The 18,880-nt window shown below is 35.2% G+C and overlaps 1 protein-coding gene across 4 annotated transcripts; it reads right to left on the bottom strand.

Moving 5' to 3' along the window:
- Positions 1–34: 34 nt before the first annotated feature.
- On the bottom strand, positions 35–18,375 carry LOC116015670 (syndetin). 4 transcript variants are annotated; one of them, XM_031255810.1, is made up of 25 exons: positions 17,977–18,375; positions 16,575–16,754; positions 15,844–15,918; positions 14,340–14,418; positions 13,316–13,380; positions 13,055–13,144; positions 12,744–12,833; positions 12,517–12,603; positions 12,220–12,303; positions 11,660–11,779; positions 11,277–11,308; positions 11,062–11,194; positions 10,235–10,720; positions 7,708–8,249; positions 7,575–7,638; positions 7,339–7,441; positions 7,060–7,235; positions 6,589–6,714; positions 5,445–5,515; positions 4,532–4,594; positions 2,506–2,578; positions 879–998; positions 699–776; positions 490–540; positions 35–388 (listed from the first exon to the last, which is right to left on the bottom strand). In XM_031255810.1, exons 1-25 carry the CDS (start codon positions 18,214–18,216, stop codon positions 287–289), a joined length of 3,330 nt encoding a protein of 1,109 aa, XP_031111670.1. In that variant the 5' UTR covers positions 18,217–18,375; the 3' UTR covers positions 35–286. The 4 variants fall into 4 exon arrangements, with proteins under 4 accessions (XP_031111670.1, XP_031111671.1, XP_031111672.1 ...); XM_031255811.1 differs by having other exon boundaries at positions 10,235–10,717; XM_031255812.1 differs by having other exon boundaries at positions 10,235–10,714; positions 17,977–18,374.
- Between the last annotated feature and the right edge of the window lie 505 nt (positions 18,376–18,880).

Raw genomic sequence — 18,880 nt, 5'->3', positions numbered from 1 at the left:
AAATGAAACCCTGCAAACGTTTTTTGACAATAAGTGGTAAAAAAATACGGAGTTTTACTTTATGCTCAATAATTCAGTTTGTATTTTTACGGTTAAAGATTAGACTTACAGTTGAAAGTCCATTTCTAGGGAGGGCATTATAATACAAGTGAAGACATGCAGACTTGATATCACCATTCTATAAAAATCTCAAGAATAATTTACATCAATTATACATGGAAAAAAATGATGCAAAACTGAGGATTCACAAGACCTCGAGCTTGATTATTGAGGGTATGAAACAGCTTTATTCAATCTTCTCCAACACTTCAAGCCTGGTTTTTCTTTTCCAACCTTTCATGGTGGCAACAAGGTTGACTAGACCAACTACTTGGCTTTTACTGTATTCCTGCAAGTTTTATAAAAGCAAAAATGGTTTCCGTTTGGTACTCGTGATAAAAGGAATGAAATATATAGTCTGTATCTGAATTCTGAAATAGAAACGCATACTGGATGAGCGCGTGACCAATGCACAAACTCGGTTTCTGGAAGGTAGTAGGCCTGTTCGGCAAATGAGTTTGCATGGAATGTCAGAGTTTGAGTTATGGGGGACAAAATGAAATTGCTAGTGACAAGAAAGAATAGAAAGAGAATATATACAATCCACAGAATTTGATCTCATTAGCACAATCCATCATAGAATTGATTTTGGAGCTCACCTTGATGAAAGTCTCGACTATCTGTAACTTTGGCCTCACATCTACGGAAACAAAATGCTTTAGGCCGTTGATCAATACCTGAAACCATAGAATTCCACTTGAACTTCAATATTCGGAAGAAAACAGTAAATGTTACTCCTATAAATGATTATCATTTTTCATGGGAAGTGGGAAACCAACCTGAAGATCTAGTGACATGAGAGCTCTCCCCTCATCAGTGCATCTCTTCACCCTAGATAAGCCTTCAACAAGAGTTTCAGCAACATTATCTAGTCCATATTCTAAGAGGAGGTCTTGGACCTGGATAAGCAGGAAGAGAACAACTTTTATTCCTCTATCATAAAAGCATAGGCTGAAACTGGAATCCGAGCTGGATATGCAATTAACCTCTAGGGATGCCAAAATTGAATAGTTGTATGGTAAGGAATTCTAATATAGCTAAATATAATCACTGCTTCAAAAGGATGATGAAGTGATGAAGAGAACAAGATTTCAACAGTTTGATAAGCTGAAATATTGAAACAGGATAATGTTGTAAGCAAGTGTTCCCAATTTAGAAAGCATATGGTAAATAGTTGAATGTAGCTGACAGAGAACTAGTGTTCCATAGGAAAATCGCAAAACCAGTTAATTAGGTAGTGAGTTTTCGTTTTCAAAAAAAAAGGTAGTGAGTTTTCACAATGACAGTACTTAAATTCATCATTTATCTTTTTTTCTTTTATAAGTCAAGTAATTTTATCATTACTTTTTTTTTTTTTTTTTTTTAAATCCAGTAATATAACCCTACTTATAACGTCAACACTGGTAAAATTGTCCCCTTGTGGAAAATTTCTAAAAATGCCTTCTCTGAAAAAGAACATATTTTCTAGATAAACTAAACAGAAAGATAAACATATGATGGCAAAAGATCATGCCCATGATGTTGCCACCACTCAAGGACATAATTTGAGACCAAGTTCACACACACATACATCTCCCATCAGATGTACCAACAAAATACAGGCTGATATATTGGATCTAGCCATAAGTGCAACTGTGCAACAAAAGAAAAATGCAAAATCAACCACACTAGCACATGAGGTTTCAGAAATCAGAACTAGCAGTGCACAGTAACTGCATATTTGTAGGCAAACTGATACATTCTGAGGACGTCTTATTTGTTATATTACATAGTTTAGATATTAATAAATTACTAAATAGTTATTTAGAAACTAATAAATAGTTAATTAGAAATTACTAAATAATTATTGAACTTATTACTATTAGTCTTTGAATTAGTTTAGGTATATTAATTATTTAGAAACTACCAATTACTTATTCTTAGTTTAGGAACCTTTGTAATCAACCCTATAAAAGGGAGTGTTATTTGGAATAATAGGGAAGCAGAAATTTAATCCCAAAAGGGTCTAAGGGAGTTTTGGGTCTCAAGCAAACCCAGTGTCTTCTTCTTTTCCTTTTCAAACTATTATTCTTTCTTTTTCCTTATGCTTTCTTGCCCGTGACGTTAAGAACATAACTATTTATTAGTTTCTAAATAACTATTTAGTAATTTATTAATATCTAAACTATGTAATATAACAAATAAGACTTCCTCAGAATGTATCACAAACATTTAGGGACATTTGAACTGCACAAACCTCAAGTACTTAATTTCATCTCCCCTATGTATTTTCAGGCACAGAAATTTCTAGCAAGATATTTCAGTACTTTCAGCTTGATATTTAATGGATAGCGGAGAGAATGACAGAGTTTGGTACAGGCTTTTTCTAGAGTAAATTTTCAATACATAATTATTAAAAATAAATACCTCCTTTTGAATTCCTCCAGTAACAAGCCTCGTTTTGTAGTGTTTAAATTCTCCCAGCAGCAAGTCTACATATCTATTACCACAAATTATTAGAAGTTAGCCAAAGGGTGACAAATAGGAAGCAAGATGAAGTAAAGGTCAAAAGTATTTTGGTTTTGTATGAGAAAACCAAAGAGTACTTCAAATAAAATTCAAGCGCAATGAATGAATTTGAATGTAAAAAGCTGCTGATTATTTAGAGTTACAATCTTTCTATCTTGGTGCAGTTGGTTGCAAAACTTTCCCCTTACAAGTCAAATACAAGTCTAGCAATCTAGGTACTCTCCAGAAGGACCTGAATCAGTGCAACTGAGTAGTTAACACCTCACTCTAATCTCATTAGATCCTTTCAACCTTCATTTTCAAAAATTCATGGTAACCATGTTCATATCATTAAAAACTTTATACAGATCATATAGGAGTGTATCTATACGGGCTGTAACAGCCCATTAAATCCTTTCTTTCTGTTGTTCATGCTAAGAGTACAACTTATTAATAGAATGCCATGTGTATGTTTCTAAAGATGTGGCAGCTTGGATATCAGTATTCATCTTTCTGAAGTTTTTAAATATTTTCTGGATGTCATACTAACAATTGAAAGGCTTGACATGGAATTCTCAATTTTATAGTCTTTGCTGGGTCAGTGAATGAGGTACCAAACTTATCCTGTGCTCTCTACAACGGGGAAATTGACTGAAATGGGTAATTTTGAAACTAGTGGACAAAAATGGGGTGATTTAAAAACATGGACAACTTTAGGAAAACTCCATTGGGACTTGCGTTTCTAGTAAAAAAGTCCCAATGGAGTTTGTCATTTTTTCGGAATGATTTTTTTTCATCATAAATACAACAAAGGTCAGTATACATACGCCAAACGCAACTGGGACTTGCATTTGTCGTATGTATTTCTATACAGTACAAATGCAAGTTGACCACAAACACAAGTTGCACTTGCGTTTCTTTAATAAAAAAATTTTTTAAAAAAAAATATTTTGTCGCCGGTGGGACTTCTTTACGATCAAGGCGCAACGGCAAATGGCTCGTTGACACTCTGCAAACCGCCGGCTTCCCTTTCCTTATCCCCTTCCTCCTCTCACCACCTTCCTCCATTACTGGCGATCAACAAATCATCAACAGCCACACAAACCCTCCTTAAGTTCTTCTTTCCGATGTCTATACTGTTCTTGGTGTCATCTGCCGTGCTTGCAGCTGGTGCGATTCTGTATTCTGTCGCCATAGATTACCTTCCAGCCTCTACTTACACTCTTGTTAACTCCACTGCCATCTTCTCCTTCTTCATAAACGCCGAGATTTTCACCCCCTGCATTACCAACTCTGCTGTGCTTCTCACCTTTGCCCCCATGCTTCTTGTGTTTGGTAAAGACGATGATAACTCCACCAGCTCAAACTCTCAAGATAACTACATCCTAGGACTGCTGTTCGCACTTGGCACCTCTGCTTGTCTTGCACTGCTCTTCTCGTTAACGCAGCTCACGTTCGAGAAAATCATCAGGAGGGAAAACCTGAGATAGCTGCTAAACATGACAATTCTGCAGTCTGCTGTAGCAACAATGGTGACACTAGTTGGGCAGTTCGTGAAAGTGGTCATATTTCCTGACCGTGGTCACCAGCGCCTCTTTCCAGCGACAAAATATTTTCTCAAAAAAAAAAAAAACAAAAACGCAAGTCGCACTTGCGGCGACTTGCATTTGTACTGTACAGAAATACATACAACAAACACAAGTCCTACTTGCGTTTGGCGTATGTATACTGACAAACGCAAGTGGGCATATTTATGGGGAAAAAAATCATTTCGCAAAAATGACAAACTCCATTGGGACTTGCATTTTTTTACCAGAAACGCAAGCCCCAGTAGAATTATAGACTTTTATAAAATTTCCAAATCAAAATCTCTCACACCTATTTTTGCTTATCCAGTTCTCATAGAAATATCTGGGAATAAAAAAAAATTGCAACAGAAACATACCCATTGTGCTCCAATCCAAGATCTTTCAACTCCCATTTAGCATTAGCAATCCTATCAACATACCTGACCAATTTGAAGTCAAACCCATTATAAACACCCAACTCAGAAGCAATTTCAACATTTTAAAGAACAAATCGTACTTTCTACTCTAGCAAAGCAGTGATAGTAACAATAGAAAGAGACTATAATAGCATAGCAACAACAGTATGCATTAGAAATTTTCAGAATGTATGTGTGCGCGCGCAATATAAGAAAATAGAAGCTAAGTACTATAGGTATTTCAGGTCCCTCTAAGAATTAAGGGGGCGTTTGGTTCACGGAATGTTATATTGTTAGGAATGTTAGATTCCCGTGTTTGGTTTAAAACTGAGGTATGTAATATAAATCTATTTGGTTGAAGAGTTATTTTTTTAATGTTATGATGATTATTTTAATAAATTTTAAAACTAAAATAAATAAGGCAATGGTAAAATATAGAAGTAAATGATTTAAAATTAATTAACTAAGAGCTTAAACAATAATTAACTAAGGCAATGGATTAAAATGACAAAATTAGCAATAAGACAAGGGAATGTGAGAATACCTAAGAAAGGGGAGGGTATCTCACATTCCCTTGCAATAGCTAAAAACCTTATGTGGAGGTTATGTTACATTTCCCGGGAAAATTGCATAACTTGAACCAAACAGGAAATCTTATACTCCTAAGCAAAGATAACCTTGGTTATCTTATATAACTTGAACCAAACGACCCCTAAAGGCAGACAAATGAGTTTCTCATATAAACATTCCATTGGAGATGTATATTTTTGGTATCTATGGATATAACACTCGCTTAGAGCCAGAGACAGCAAAAAGTCACTCCTAGTACTAAAAAGGTGTGTGGAATGAGGACAAAAAATGAGTAATATCTCACCCATTTATGTGGAGAAATAGCCTGGCAGTTGTTCTGTGAATATGTTCTACAAGGTCTGGTACAACATCCACCTGAAAAAGGAGCCATTGGAAAAGTTCCTCAATCAACTTAGTGAAATATTTAAGATGCTAAGCTGATTAATGAAAGACAATCCCTCCATAAAATCATACATATCAGAATTGTCATTACTCATTATATAGGACTACATCAGAAGAGATTAATTGGTTGCAATAATTTTTTATGGGTTTCAAATAACAGAAGTTCACAGAGCATTAAGACAGAAAATCAACACGGTACTCTATGATCATTTTCCATTGTTATACTATTTTAGTTCTTCAGGCATAAATCAGAAATTAACAATATTCTTGTGGTCTTTCCACTCTGTTTTTTCAACTTCTCAACTGCATATACTATAAAGGAATCAATCATTATTGCATGGACCATGGTCCATACTATAAAGGAATCAATCATTATTGCATGGACCATGGTCCACACAGCTGTGTGGACCATCATTATTGCATGGACCATGGTCCACACAGCTGTGTGGACCATGGTCCATGCAATAATTTGCCTAAAGGAATTTAGTTGGACGGTTGGACCTTAGGGCAGTGGTTTAACCATTTTTNTACTATAAAGGAATCAATCATTATTGCATGGACCATGGTCCATGCAATAATTTGCCTAAAGGAATTTAGTTGGACGGTTGGACCTTAGGGCAGTGGTTTAACCATTTTTATCAATTTCATTTATAGNTCATTATTGCATGGACCATGGTCCACACAGCTGTGTGGACCAAAAATAAAAAGTACATTATTTTTGTATTGAAGATACATTATTTTTATACTGTAGGTACATTATATTAGGGTACATTATTTTTGTATTGAAGGTACATTATTTGATATATACTATCAAATAATGTACTTACAGTACAAAAATAATGTACCTTCAGGACAAAAATAATGTACTTTTTATTTTTGGTCCACACAGCTGTGTGGACCATGGTCCATGCAATAATTTGCCTAAAGGAATTTAGTTGGACGGTTGGACCTTAGGGCAGTGGTTTAACCATTTTTATCAATTTCATTTATAGTTGCATAAAAATTATAACTACTAATAGAACTTTTTGTAGTCCAGGTAAGCATACCAAATGCACATAAAAATCTTCAACAGTCGCTGAATTTTTTTTCAGAAGCATTGACTGAAGATGAGCTTTAGATCTATGCAACAATCGAGCAACAAGAGATATAGTGTCAGCACCGGCACATCTTTCCTGCAATTATGTTGAGATATATTATGCATCAAAACTGAAAATGAGACACTTTTTTAGAATTACTACACATGAAAATAATACAGTACTCATCAAAACATTAGGCGATATCAAATCCATGCATATGCATTTTTCTATGGGTATTATGATGTTTAATTTATCACGCCCCTAAGGACAAGACTTAAAGCCAACAAGTTCAGAGACCTGTCTAAACTAACTTGTACAAGTATTACAGTATCACTGGCTAGAGTAACAATACCACAAGCAATACAAGTAGATCTTCTATAAAGAAGAAACCAATTACACAGAGAACTATATCCCTGCTCAGCATTGCTGAAATAAAAGTACCTTGAGACTAAAAGATGCACCAGCTAAGAGACTTGGTGGACTTGTAGGAGTGACATCCATATGAGTGAATGGTGTATTTGAAGATGTGGGTGAAGATGAATTAAATGGTGAAGACTGTGGTTTCATCCATTGGTCACAATCCTGTGTTATTCTTGATAATGCAGTCTTTAGCTTGTCTAAGAACCATTAAAATAAATAAATAAATAACAGCATGGTGTAGGACATACAAATTTTTTTCTTTTTAATGGAGAGAGAAAAGTAACTATTGAAAACACTTACGAGGAAGCATGTCTGTCAAGACCTTTCCACCAGGGAGAGTACTCTGATTGACAAAGCTCTCAAATACAAAGTGAAAAAAGATCCCAAACAATTGGCTAATTCCCTGTTAAAGGATTTCACAGTTAAAAAAATTTATTTAAAAAAAAAAAAAAAAGAGAAGCAGACTGTAAAGAGTTGATCACCAAAAAAGAAAGTGAAATATATCTAGACTATGAACTATTTTTAAAAGGGCATACCTTGAACAACTCAACATTTACGAACTCCAGCTTCTGCATTAGCCTTGCATATTTATCCATTAACCTGTTGTGTACAATTTTCAGCTTAAAGTTATCAATATATTTAGTAAGAAAGCAAATCCAAACATCTTACCTTAAGAGAGTAAGAGACGATCCTGTTTGTGCTGTCATTTCTTCATCATTCGAAAGTGTAGAACGATGTCTTGAACGACTAGGCTTTGAAATCCGGCTTGGAAGTTGACTATCTTCATCAATAAAATCAGCATGAAGATCTTCGTTTTCATCTTCTGATAGAGAAGGACTCCCATTCATATGATTTTCAGCATGGTTTTCTTGAGTAGAATCCTTTTTGAAATAACTCCCGTTAGAGCTTCCAACTTCTCTAGAAGATGGCGATCCGGGAAAATAAGAATCAGTGTACTCATTTGAACTACAATTCAATTTCACCAAAAAGGGGTTCTCGTTCTTCAGCCAATTTGAAAATCCGCTCCTCTTAGAGTTGGTTTGGGCAAGATCATTTGACTTATGGGCATGCCCCAATCGAGTATCGAGAGAGTTACTAGTTGAAGCAATCAATGCCGCTCCATCACCAATGAGACCAGCAAAACTTACTACTTGTGTTACTTCTGGTGGCAATATCAGCCAATTCTCCTTTTCCAGCACCAATTTCAGTGCCTGTATATAAAAATGAAGATTTTAAGATTATTAAAAACCATACATGTTATGAGTTAAGAACGAATTATGACCCTAAGAAAAGTTTATACTCCGTATTAATTAACATCAGATAAACACATAAAAAGAAACACTTCAGTAGGCCAATAAATTTTTAGAACATATTCTCTTCCTCGGGTGTTGTACAGAATAGTAATAACATAATAGGATTGAAAACTCAAAACCACCCTTTCATCAGTCAGGTCACATGTATTACTTCATTAAAAGTAATTTTTGTTTCAAATTTGCAGGAACAAAAAATGCACTTAATTGCAGGTGTTCATGTAGCTTCAAGCACCAAAAAGGGTGAAGAGTTCATAAGAAAATGAGTAATCTATGGTAGCATACATATGATTATAGATATAAATTGAACACTATTATAGGACTTCACAGGTAATGTAGGCTATTATTGCAACTCAATTCTTATTAGTAACAGATAGTCAAAGTGTCACTGTTTCAGGGAAAAAAACGCACAAACAAACAAACAAACAGATAATGGAAGTAGAGATAAAAATGTAGTAAAATGTTCATCCTTGATAACCTCTAAGATAAGTGATGATCAGCTACTGCTACATTTTTATGTGATATGTCAAAGCATCAGTCAGTAAGATGAATCAGCTAAGTAATTCAGCACTCAAAACATTACAAATTTACAAAATACTCTGTATACTTTTTAGGAAGGGAATAGTAGATAATGTACCCATTGAAATCTAAAACCAGGACCCATACCCACCCCTTCTCTTTACTTAGAAATTCACTATTAAAATAATTAGATAAAAATTCACCAAGCTGAGTACAAAATAGTAGCTTCTCACAGTAGCATAATAATTATGATATAACAGAAATGAAATTATTCAACTTTATAGCCTCAGTATCATTAAGTGAGGAACAACAAGAATTTGTTCATGTGTGAATGAGCACAAGAATTATCCAACTCATAGCCTCATTATCAAAAGCAGTGTGACAAATTTCAGTAAAAGCAATGACCAGTATCATACACGGGAGGCAAACAAGTGGTAAGGTAAAGAAAACTTCAATTATATTTATATTATTTCAAATTTTAACTTCTTAGGAAAATAAATTTGTTAATAGAAGCTTTATGAACCAGTAGATTTAGATTTACTGCTTTCCAGAAAAAGATGTACATGTAATAGCTTTCAATATTATATTAAAAAGGGAAAAGGTACAAATAAGCCATCTAACTATTTGGGAATTAGCAATTAAGCCATCGAACTCAAATAAACTCCAAATAAGCCACTGAACTCAGAAAATCAAAACAATTAAGCCACTAAACCAGAAAAAAAAAATTAACAATTAACATTTTTAACTTGTCATTTGTCTATTCCGGCCACTGGTGACCAGCGAAAAATTCCAGCGACCAGTTTTGGTCACCCTCGCCGGAAAATGCGACAGGCGACGGCTCCGTCATCGCCGGAAGTTTTTGCCGGTCACCGGAAAAGTCGTCACCGATTGCCGGAATAGGCAAATGACCTGTTGAAAATGTTAATTGTTATTTTTTTCCGGTTTAGTGGCTTAATTGCTTTGTTTTTCTGAGTTCAGTGGCTTATTTGGAGCTAATTCGAGTTCGATGGCTTAATTGCTAATTCCCAAATAGTTCGATGGCTTATTTGCACCTTTTCCCTATTAAAAAAGAAAAGCTCCAAGTAGATGCCTACAAAAAATATTACAAGAGTATCATGATTCTAGATTACACAGGAGGTCCATTTATGGGCTTTTCTTTATACCCTAAAAGCAAAAGATCCAAACTCTCTACTTAATCCAATGCACGGGAGTCCCAAGTCCCTCAAAATATCTTATATTTCTTTTGCCACTCAAGGACCACAATGTGCAGAGGGGAAATGTTTCCCACGACATGCACTCTGTTGTGTGTGTATGCACTATGCACAACATATAGGGATAGGGATAGGGATAGGGTAAGGCAAACTTACATATATGTTCTGCCGATGGAAAGAAGCAAAATAACTTTCACAAACGAATTTTACTTTCTGCCTGAATTCAACTGCTTCACTCCCACAGAAAGCTTCCCCAGCCAAGATGAAAGTATTCAGATCTTCATACATTGTTAGGAACTGATGAATACTTGTAGAGCACACAACAGGAGACGAAAGCAACACTGCTACACGACTTGTTGTAAGTTGCCAGAGATTCCTCCGGCCTCTATGTAAGGTTTGTGAAACAAAAGTTGCAGCATCCTTACGCAGCTGAAACCAGGGTGATCCGCTGCTTGATGCTGTCTCTCCACCATCCCTTACCTCTTCACCATTATCTATATTTGAAGGATGAAAAGCTGCAATATTATCTGTCAAAGATACACAGGTTGCTGGCATCTCTCCAGTGGAGGATACAACTGGAGTTTGTGCAATTGTACCAACATGTTGAATGTCCCCTGCAAGTGCAAAAACCTCACCCTGCTTCTTATCCATAGCAAGGGTTTGGCAGGCAGAGAGATTGATATCACAAAATACTTCACATAAAATCTGTGCATAAATAGTGAGAGGGGGGAATAATTTCAGGCAATGACCTGATAATTGCAAAGAAGCATAATAAACAAATATGAATAAAATTTTAAATTGAAGCAGATTCTATAACAAATCCTTCAAGCAGAAAGCTCTATACATTCAATTTTTTTAAATGAGGAAAAATATACATAAAAGTCAAGAAAAAGCAATCTGAAAAGAAAGAGAGGTAAGCAGTCTATTATTGTGAGCACTGTAAGAAACTATGAATAGTTTTAAGACACAAGAAAGATGTTTACCTTATCCACTGGCTGGAAGCTCAAGATTGCATGATATGAACACATCAACTTAAATAATACAGCTAGGGTTGCCAACAAACACTGCCTAAATTTGGATTCAGGCATCTGAATGCACAGATCACTGTATGTGAGCCTGGATGTGGAGTGGGGGCAAATCATGACACAGATAAACTAGAACAGTTTCTTAGCAAGCTGATAGAGGCATGAGATTATACCTTGCACCTTGCACATTGGTATTTTCAAAGTCCTGCAATAAGTAATAGATGTTATAAAGCAAGGAAGCAAAAGATACTGTCATGTAAAAGGTCAGCTTTATTTGTTCTTATTGTTCACTTTATACCCTGGAAAAAAGTCAGCTTACTTGATGTTTTAAATAATTATGCATTTTTCATTAATGTCACACTGGCTGGGAGCTAGAGACTCAAAGAAAACACTAGTCATTTTTCTTTTGGATAATCTTGAACATTTTACCATAAAAGTAATCTCAAACATGTCAACTAAGTCCAGTTACACCAAAGGATTGTGAATTTGGCCATTAGTACTCTTATTGGAAAAGAAAAGGAAATGCCTATCAAAAAAAGAAAGCAGATAAACATACCTTTTGCACAAGAGTCTTCAAAACACTGTGTGTATCAGAGAGAACCTCCTGCATAAAGAAACTTTGTATCTTTTCAGCAAGTCCAGAAACATCCCCGATTAGTGCATAAGCATCAACCACCTGTAGATGATATGGAACACATTATTTCAAGCTTGTTATGACATATTACTATATACTGTACACAGACAGTAATCTGCAACCAGCTTCATCTGCACCATAGCATTTACAAAGTCTGCCCTATGCACAAAATATCTAAATATAAATCAGAATTCAGATCAGACTCTATCCAGAAATAACATCTTTGAATAGGATTAAAGCTAAACAACATATGTTAACAAGATTTCAAATGCATGAATCTATTTCTGTACAAAAAGTTTATGGAATCATATTCATACCAGTATTTGGCCTATCATACAGTGGAAGTGTGAGAAAAAAGAATACAAGATAAGATTTTTTTTTACAAGAATGCAAGATGAGACAACTAAAGATGAAATGTGAAATTATGCAATGCACTTCAAAACTTGTAATGATTTGGTCGAAAACCAAGTTGATTGACTAACAGTTGTATAGCTCTCCTCTTTGAAATCCTGGCATACTCCTAATAAAAGTGCATCCAACTTTTGAAGAGTCTTTCCCAACCACACCTGTAAATTCATGGAGCTCATTAACATAGACTTAGATAACCACAATCATGGGAAAACTAAAGAAATACCATAAAGATAGCAAAGATTGTGTTCATGTGCAAAATTTAGTCAGAACTCTAGATCTGGATAGGATTTTCTAACAATTATTTACAAAAAGAAGTAGAGATGTCCCTTATGATCACTTCATTAAAAGTTATCATGTGTTAATTTCACCTCAACACCATGGCTCATTTCTTGTACTGCTGAAAGTTGTGATAAACTATCCATAATTTGCAAATACTCAGAGAGTACTTGGAATGCCTGCAAGTCAACAGGTCAATCATTAGTCAATACTTGCAGAATGCATGACCATACAACATTAGAATAAAAAAGAATGATTTGCGAGAAGGAAGAGGAAGTGGAAGCAAAGCTGCAAAGATTGTGTTGGAATAGAATGGGACCTTAGAGAAGTTTCCTTCCTCTACAAGAGTTTCAAGAGCCACTTGCATGTCCAGTGCATGGCGGAGCTCCGTTAAGATGGGGAGCATGTCCTAAAATTTATAAGCTGTCAAATTCTGAGGAGCATTTTCACAACAAATTGAACACCTACTAATAAAAATATATAACTACTTCTCATCGAAAAGCTATTCCATATTGGTGATGGTAACCATGGTCAGACTAAATGAGAACTCAAGATCCTTTTGCCTAGACTAGGATGAAAAAAAAAAAAAGTCATGCTAGTCCTTGAAGGAGCCTAGGCAAAGAAAAATACCAAAAGCGCTTGTTTCTTTTTAGAATTTCTGTGCACAATAAGATCCCTTGATATTTCATTCCTTGATGATGTAAGATGTCTCCGCCCATTCTGCAGAAATCAGGAAAAAGAATTGATGAGAACCAGAGATCAAGAGAAAAGCCAGCCTCATGGTAATAATAGTGGGAAAAGTCAAATTTTATGATGTAAAAAAACCATAAAAGGTAAAATATCATAATTATTTTACCAAGACATTAACATGCAACATTGACAGCTGCTTACCATGCAAATAACATTCGCAACTTTCAAGTCTCTTTCCAATTCCCTGACAAGATTCATTCCTTTCACTGCCAGTACAAGCACATTGTTAAAGATTGAAAGGAGAAACCACTGTGCATCCATTATAAGAAAAATGGAACCATAACAATGACAGCTTAAATGCTTAACTGTTGAATAAACTGGGAAGATTTATATATGTATTGCTTGAACACCCATTGGATAACACAAAGACTACACATATATATACCCATACGCTAACCTAGAGTATATCACCATAGGGTCTATCAACTTGTTCACACACCTAGGGAATATCAAAGGACACACATTAAACACGTGCATAATACCAAGAGGCACAAGTAATAAACTCAACAACAAAATAAGCACAAGACTTACAGAGCTGATAGGAAAGGAGATAAAGCAGATACCATCTTTTTAAATGCATTATATTAAGTGCTTGAAAGCTTGGTGGTTTAGTAGCCAAATGTTTACCAATTTTTTATGCTAAAAGTCAGGGGTTCAAGACCTAGAAGCAACCTGTCTATAATAAAGATAAGGTTTCATATTGGTTCCTTCTTAAGATCCTACATGAGTAGCATTGTGCACCTTTATCAGGGGAATGGTTTTAACTCATTTTTTAAAGTGACACTCTAAATGAATCCCAAAAGATCTGATCTATATAACATGTCGAGATAATCATAGTAATCTACCATTCAAATAATCTACAGAAGACCTACAGATAATCATAGTAAGCTCTACCTTCAAGAATGTCTGGAAACAATTCTTAAGTGGGTCATCATTCAATACATACTAGAAAACAATGGGAAATTCTGGAACATGCCTTTTAGGACTTCTTGCCCCCTAAACGCTCTATCTTTATCATTTACAAAAGAAAAATATTATTTGTCATCAGATGTAGTTAACCAAGCAAGGCATACAGCTTATTATACAAAACAATGATAAAATATATGTGAAGAATCTTACGAGGGTCCCCAAAAAAAACACACACACACACAAACAGAAGCCTTACCCATTACTTCATGATGCTGCATAACATGGCGTGAAAGGCGTTCAGCAATTCTATCCAACTGTGCTAATCTAGAAGCAGCCTGTAAATATATATATATATATATATATATATATATATATATAAATATAAACAAAAATTTAGTTGTGAATACTGGATTGAAACAATTTCAAAAGTAAATGACATGACATTCAAGAGAGTTGAACAAACTTCAATTATTAATTTTTATAGGTAAAACAGAAAATCATGCATGGATTATTTGCTCCAGTAAATTTTCTCTAAGGCACAAACCATATAAAATTGAAGTGCTTGGATGGTGGAATTGAAGCATGATTCATGAATAGACAATCTGTAACCCAAGATTCGATAGCATGCACCAGAGAAGTCAAGAAGTCAACACCTCAAAAACTGGCAGTACCTCTGGAAGGTATTTAAGTGGGAGATCCTAAATGTAGGAATCTATAGCGCAGCTTCTCAAGATCAAATGACTTAGGATGTTGTAAATAACAAAAGCTTATTAGCAATGATACAAATGATATCCAGTTACAGGTTAATTTATTTGTTCACTACTACTGCTACAATATAAATTCAAACAATAGAAGAAATTTCAAGGTCTTCTGGATGCATTTTATACATGAAGCAATTCCAGCAAAAATTTGTCAAAACTCAAAAGTGGAAAGACTTGGGTTGGAGGCATTCTGGATTGACAATTTTGTAAGCAGGCTATTGATCAGAAAAAGAATCTAAAGTAACCAAAGCCTAGAAACCACAAGGAGAAGGTAGTGGTTCAAGTTCAACATGTTTTTCTCTTAAATACTTGGATTGGAGCCACCCTTGCCTGCTCTTTTTAAATACAAAACCCCATAAGGAGAAGCTAGTTGTTCAAGTTCAACATGTTTTTCTCTTAAAAATAGGAAACTGGTTCCTATTATTTTGTCAGAGTAATATTTAGGAAATGTGCATTCAGCTCGTGCCTCATAGGAGTATAGGACAAGTGTGTCTTCTTATCTGGACATAATTTGGACACAAGTTGGGGTCAAATTCAGAATGTTTGAACCAATTATTGATGATTCATATTACTATAAGTAACTTGACATTCTTCGAAGGACCATATTCATGCTATAATTTTATTTCATATTTCACATCACTTTTTTATTGAGATGTACAATTGCCACCTCATATACATATCATTGTTGTTATCATTAAGGTCTTTTACCGTAAAGTAAAGTAAATTGACAGAGTTACCATTTGATGAATGTGTACAACTCAAATAAAAATTGGCATTAGTAAGGGGAACAAAATAGTATCTACACTATTTGATCATTACGAGGAGAGAGAGAGAGAGAGAGAAGATAAGCAAGTTATTACGCATGTACGCCCCTAATCGCCCAAAAATAATATAAATTTAAGAACTGAAACAATAATGAGGATAAATTATGTAAAGAAACCTCACCCCCCACCCCCTTCCCCCAAAACAAAAAAGTGGAAGACAAAAATAGAACTGTACCTTTTCTTCAAAATATGCCAGTTCATTCTCATCAGTTGGAATATGCTCCAAAACATGCCTTACAGGATCAAAATCCTAAATGCAAAGAGGCACAAAAACACTCAGTGATTTACACAGATCAAATGCTGACAGAAATAATGGGTAATGCAAATGTTAATGTTCAAAATGGAAGAGGATAGGAGAAAGTGTGGGGTGAGAGGATAAATTAATGTAAGAAAACTAAACAAAAACCAGCAAATGGTCTGCTGATGTACAAGGAAAATAATACAAATGTCTGGAAATCAAAGATCTTTAACAAAGAAGCAAAAGGCCCCAAAATAAGCAATAGATCACACATAACAGTGGTCATATTAAAATGAAAATCCTTGTGTTCAAAGGAATATATCAAGCAATAGGCACTTATCAACAATTATTAAATGAAGAGTGACAAATATGACCTAATAAAGTAATAACACCAAACAGAAAGTAAAAGGTAAAGGCAGTACTATTAACTTCAAAGTGAAAAGCCCCAAATGAGCAATAGATCACACATAAGGCAATGGTGAAATTATAACAAAAATCTTTATGTTCAAAAGATATATATCAAAAAAATTGGCCATATATCAACAATTGCCAATATGGAATTATGGATAAATGGACAGAATAACAAATATGACCCAAAAGTGCCAGACAGAAAGTACAAGATAAAGGCATGAAAGGCTGTTTTATTAACTTAGAAGTGAAACATGAACCTCTTCATAAAATTCTTCCTCAAGGTCATCCAACACTTTGGAAGGTTTGCTCCCATATATTGAGCTTAATTCTTCAGAGCTTAATTCTTCAGAGCTTGATGAAAGATTATGCCTTTGATGAGGAGGTAGTCCAGCAAGAACACGTGCAACAGCAGCTGCCGCTGCAGCTCGTGCTGGAACCTGTGAGAAACAGCACTTAAACAAATGATGACTCTTCACAAAACAACTCTAGAAACATACCAAAATTTTCTCCTTTTTTAATGTATGGAGGTAATTCCAGGTACATGTGCAGACATTTCATGGCGTCTTCAAAGCTATTCAAAATTTCATCAATAACCACAAAATTTGAAGCAACTGTGTGTTGTCTAAGTGTCTAACAACCCATGTCATTATGTGTTGCCTGAATCTCCCACTCATCATTCGCTCCATCAAGATCAAACACTTATTCCATCCTTCCCAGCTCTAGCAAGGGTTGTCTATAAGGGACCACTAATTAAAGTCAAGAGGGTTGCAATTAAAACCCTTACAACAACCAAGTAGCTTTGTTCTCTGGATCTAATCTAACGGTGCCGCCGAGTGTGAATGTATTTTATTAAGTAAATTTATCTAAAGCCTACTAATAAATTCTAATGTAACTAGAGTATCCAACCTCCTTATTGAATTAATGCATAGATGGTAGTAAATACCTTCACCAAAAGTGTAGTTAGTGAAATATGCATATGAGTTTCAGTGTTTACTATAAGCAAGCTTTATTCACAGCCATTAAAAAAATGTCACGCTGGAGGAGGAAAGAAAATCAAGCATGGCTGTTCCATCTTCGAGCAAGCCAACTTCTTTCTTGTTTGGATCATTCATACAAAGGCTCCAAATTCAGTTCCATGCACACAACCCATCCCTATAATGCATAATGTGTCTTAGTTTTAAAGAAAAATAGCCAAAAAGATGTGGTACTACTTTCACCAAAACCCCTTTGCATTTCCTTTGACTGCAGAAAACAACTACTCCGACTCCCCACCCTTCTCTCTCTCCCTCTCTCTCTGTCTCAGGTGCACATGTATTTATACGTGTGGCAATGTAAATATGGGTACAAATGAAACATCAGAGACACAGTAAAGTAACAATTCCGAATTTGCTGGAACTACAAATACTAAATTGTCCATATTCATTCAACACTACAGCTCCCCTATACGAAAAGGCAGATCCTTGGGAATAACCTAAAGATCACGTATACCGGATGAACGAAAAACCACAGTCAAAATCAAAATAACACCGTCTGCTGATTCTTAGCTAGAATCCAGTAATAGCCACTAGAATAGCCAATAAAAATAAATTAAATTAAATTAAATTAAAAAACCAGCGTAATTAACAGCTGAAATGTAGGCGAGTACATGAATGAAATTACCTCAGGGCGATCGGAAGGAGAAGCAGGAAGAAGGCCAAGAGATCGGGCGGAGCGAACGGAACTGAAGATCTTCTCTCCAACCTTAGACAAGTCCATGCCGCCAGCAGTACCGCCTGGGGATGAGAAGAGCAGGGAGCCCAAGAACAAATACCTGGAAAGCTCAAACCCGCCTTCGCTCAATTCACCACCATTGAACAACGTAAGCGGAATCAGAGGGAAAGGCAGCGAGTTGGACTGCATTTCAGTTCGAATCGGGCCTTGACGGCCGCATTTCTCCGAGATCGGATTGGAATTTCAGTGGAAGAAGTGAAGAAATATAGAAGCGTATCAAAAGGGGTGTTCGTGTTCAGATCAGAGCTCGGGCTCACAAAAGTGTTTGGTGGAAATTTTGGGTTTATTTCATGTAGTACCAGACTCATTAAAAGTCAGTCCACTGCTTCGTCATTCGCGTCGCATTATTGACAATTTTGTAATTAGGCATCAACCTATGGGCTCAACAATTTTGTACATGATAGGAAGAAATTTGTGGCTCTATGATTACAAGTAATATTGATTTTTTTTATAAATTTGAGTCATAAGTAGGCATTTATTCATAAATTGTCACTATTGAAATTTGTTATAAACTTTTTTTTTAGTACAATTTGTTATAAACTTAATTACATAATACTTGTGTCTTTCTTAAACTAATTTATTAGAATATTTACGCCTTTTATATCCCAATTAAAAGATTTATACTAAAATATAGATGTAATAATCAAGATTATAACTTAAATAAAAATTGTGTTTTATATTTATATGTTGTACAACTAACTTATTTTTACGTACAAGCACAAATTATATCATTTATTTTAGGGAAAATAGTCAAATAGATCCTCAAACTTTACCCAAAAGTGCAATTAAGCCC

The sequence above is a fragment of the Ipomoea triloba genome, chromosome 4, assembly GCF_003576645.1.
Source record: "Ipomoea triloba cultivar NCNSP0323 chromosome 4, ASM357664v1".
Taxonomy (NCBI): Eukaryota; Viridiplantae; Streptophyta; class Magnoliopsida; order Solanales; family Convolvulaceae; genus Ipomoea; species Ipomoea triloba.
This window is presented reverse-complemented; position numbering and strand designations above follow the sequence as displayed.

Bases quoted from the DNA above. Each gene is read 5' to 3' on its own strand.
- LOC116015670 (XM_031255810.1), bottom strand. From the start codon at position 18,216: ATGCAGTCCAACTCGCTGCCTTTCCCTCTGATTCCGCTTACGTTGTTC. The intron at 13,381-14,339 runs GTAAGGCTTCTG...TTGTACTGGCAG, and splicing joins GCAGCATCATGAAGTAATGG to TGAAAGGAATGAATCTTGTC. The intron at 7,442-7,574 runs GTATGCCCTTTT...ATCCTTTAACAG, and splicing joins TAAATGTTGAGTTGTTCAAG to GGAATTAGCCAATTGTTTGG.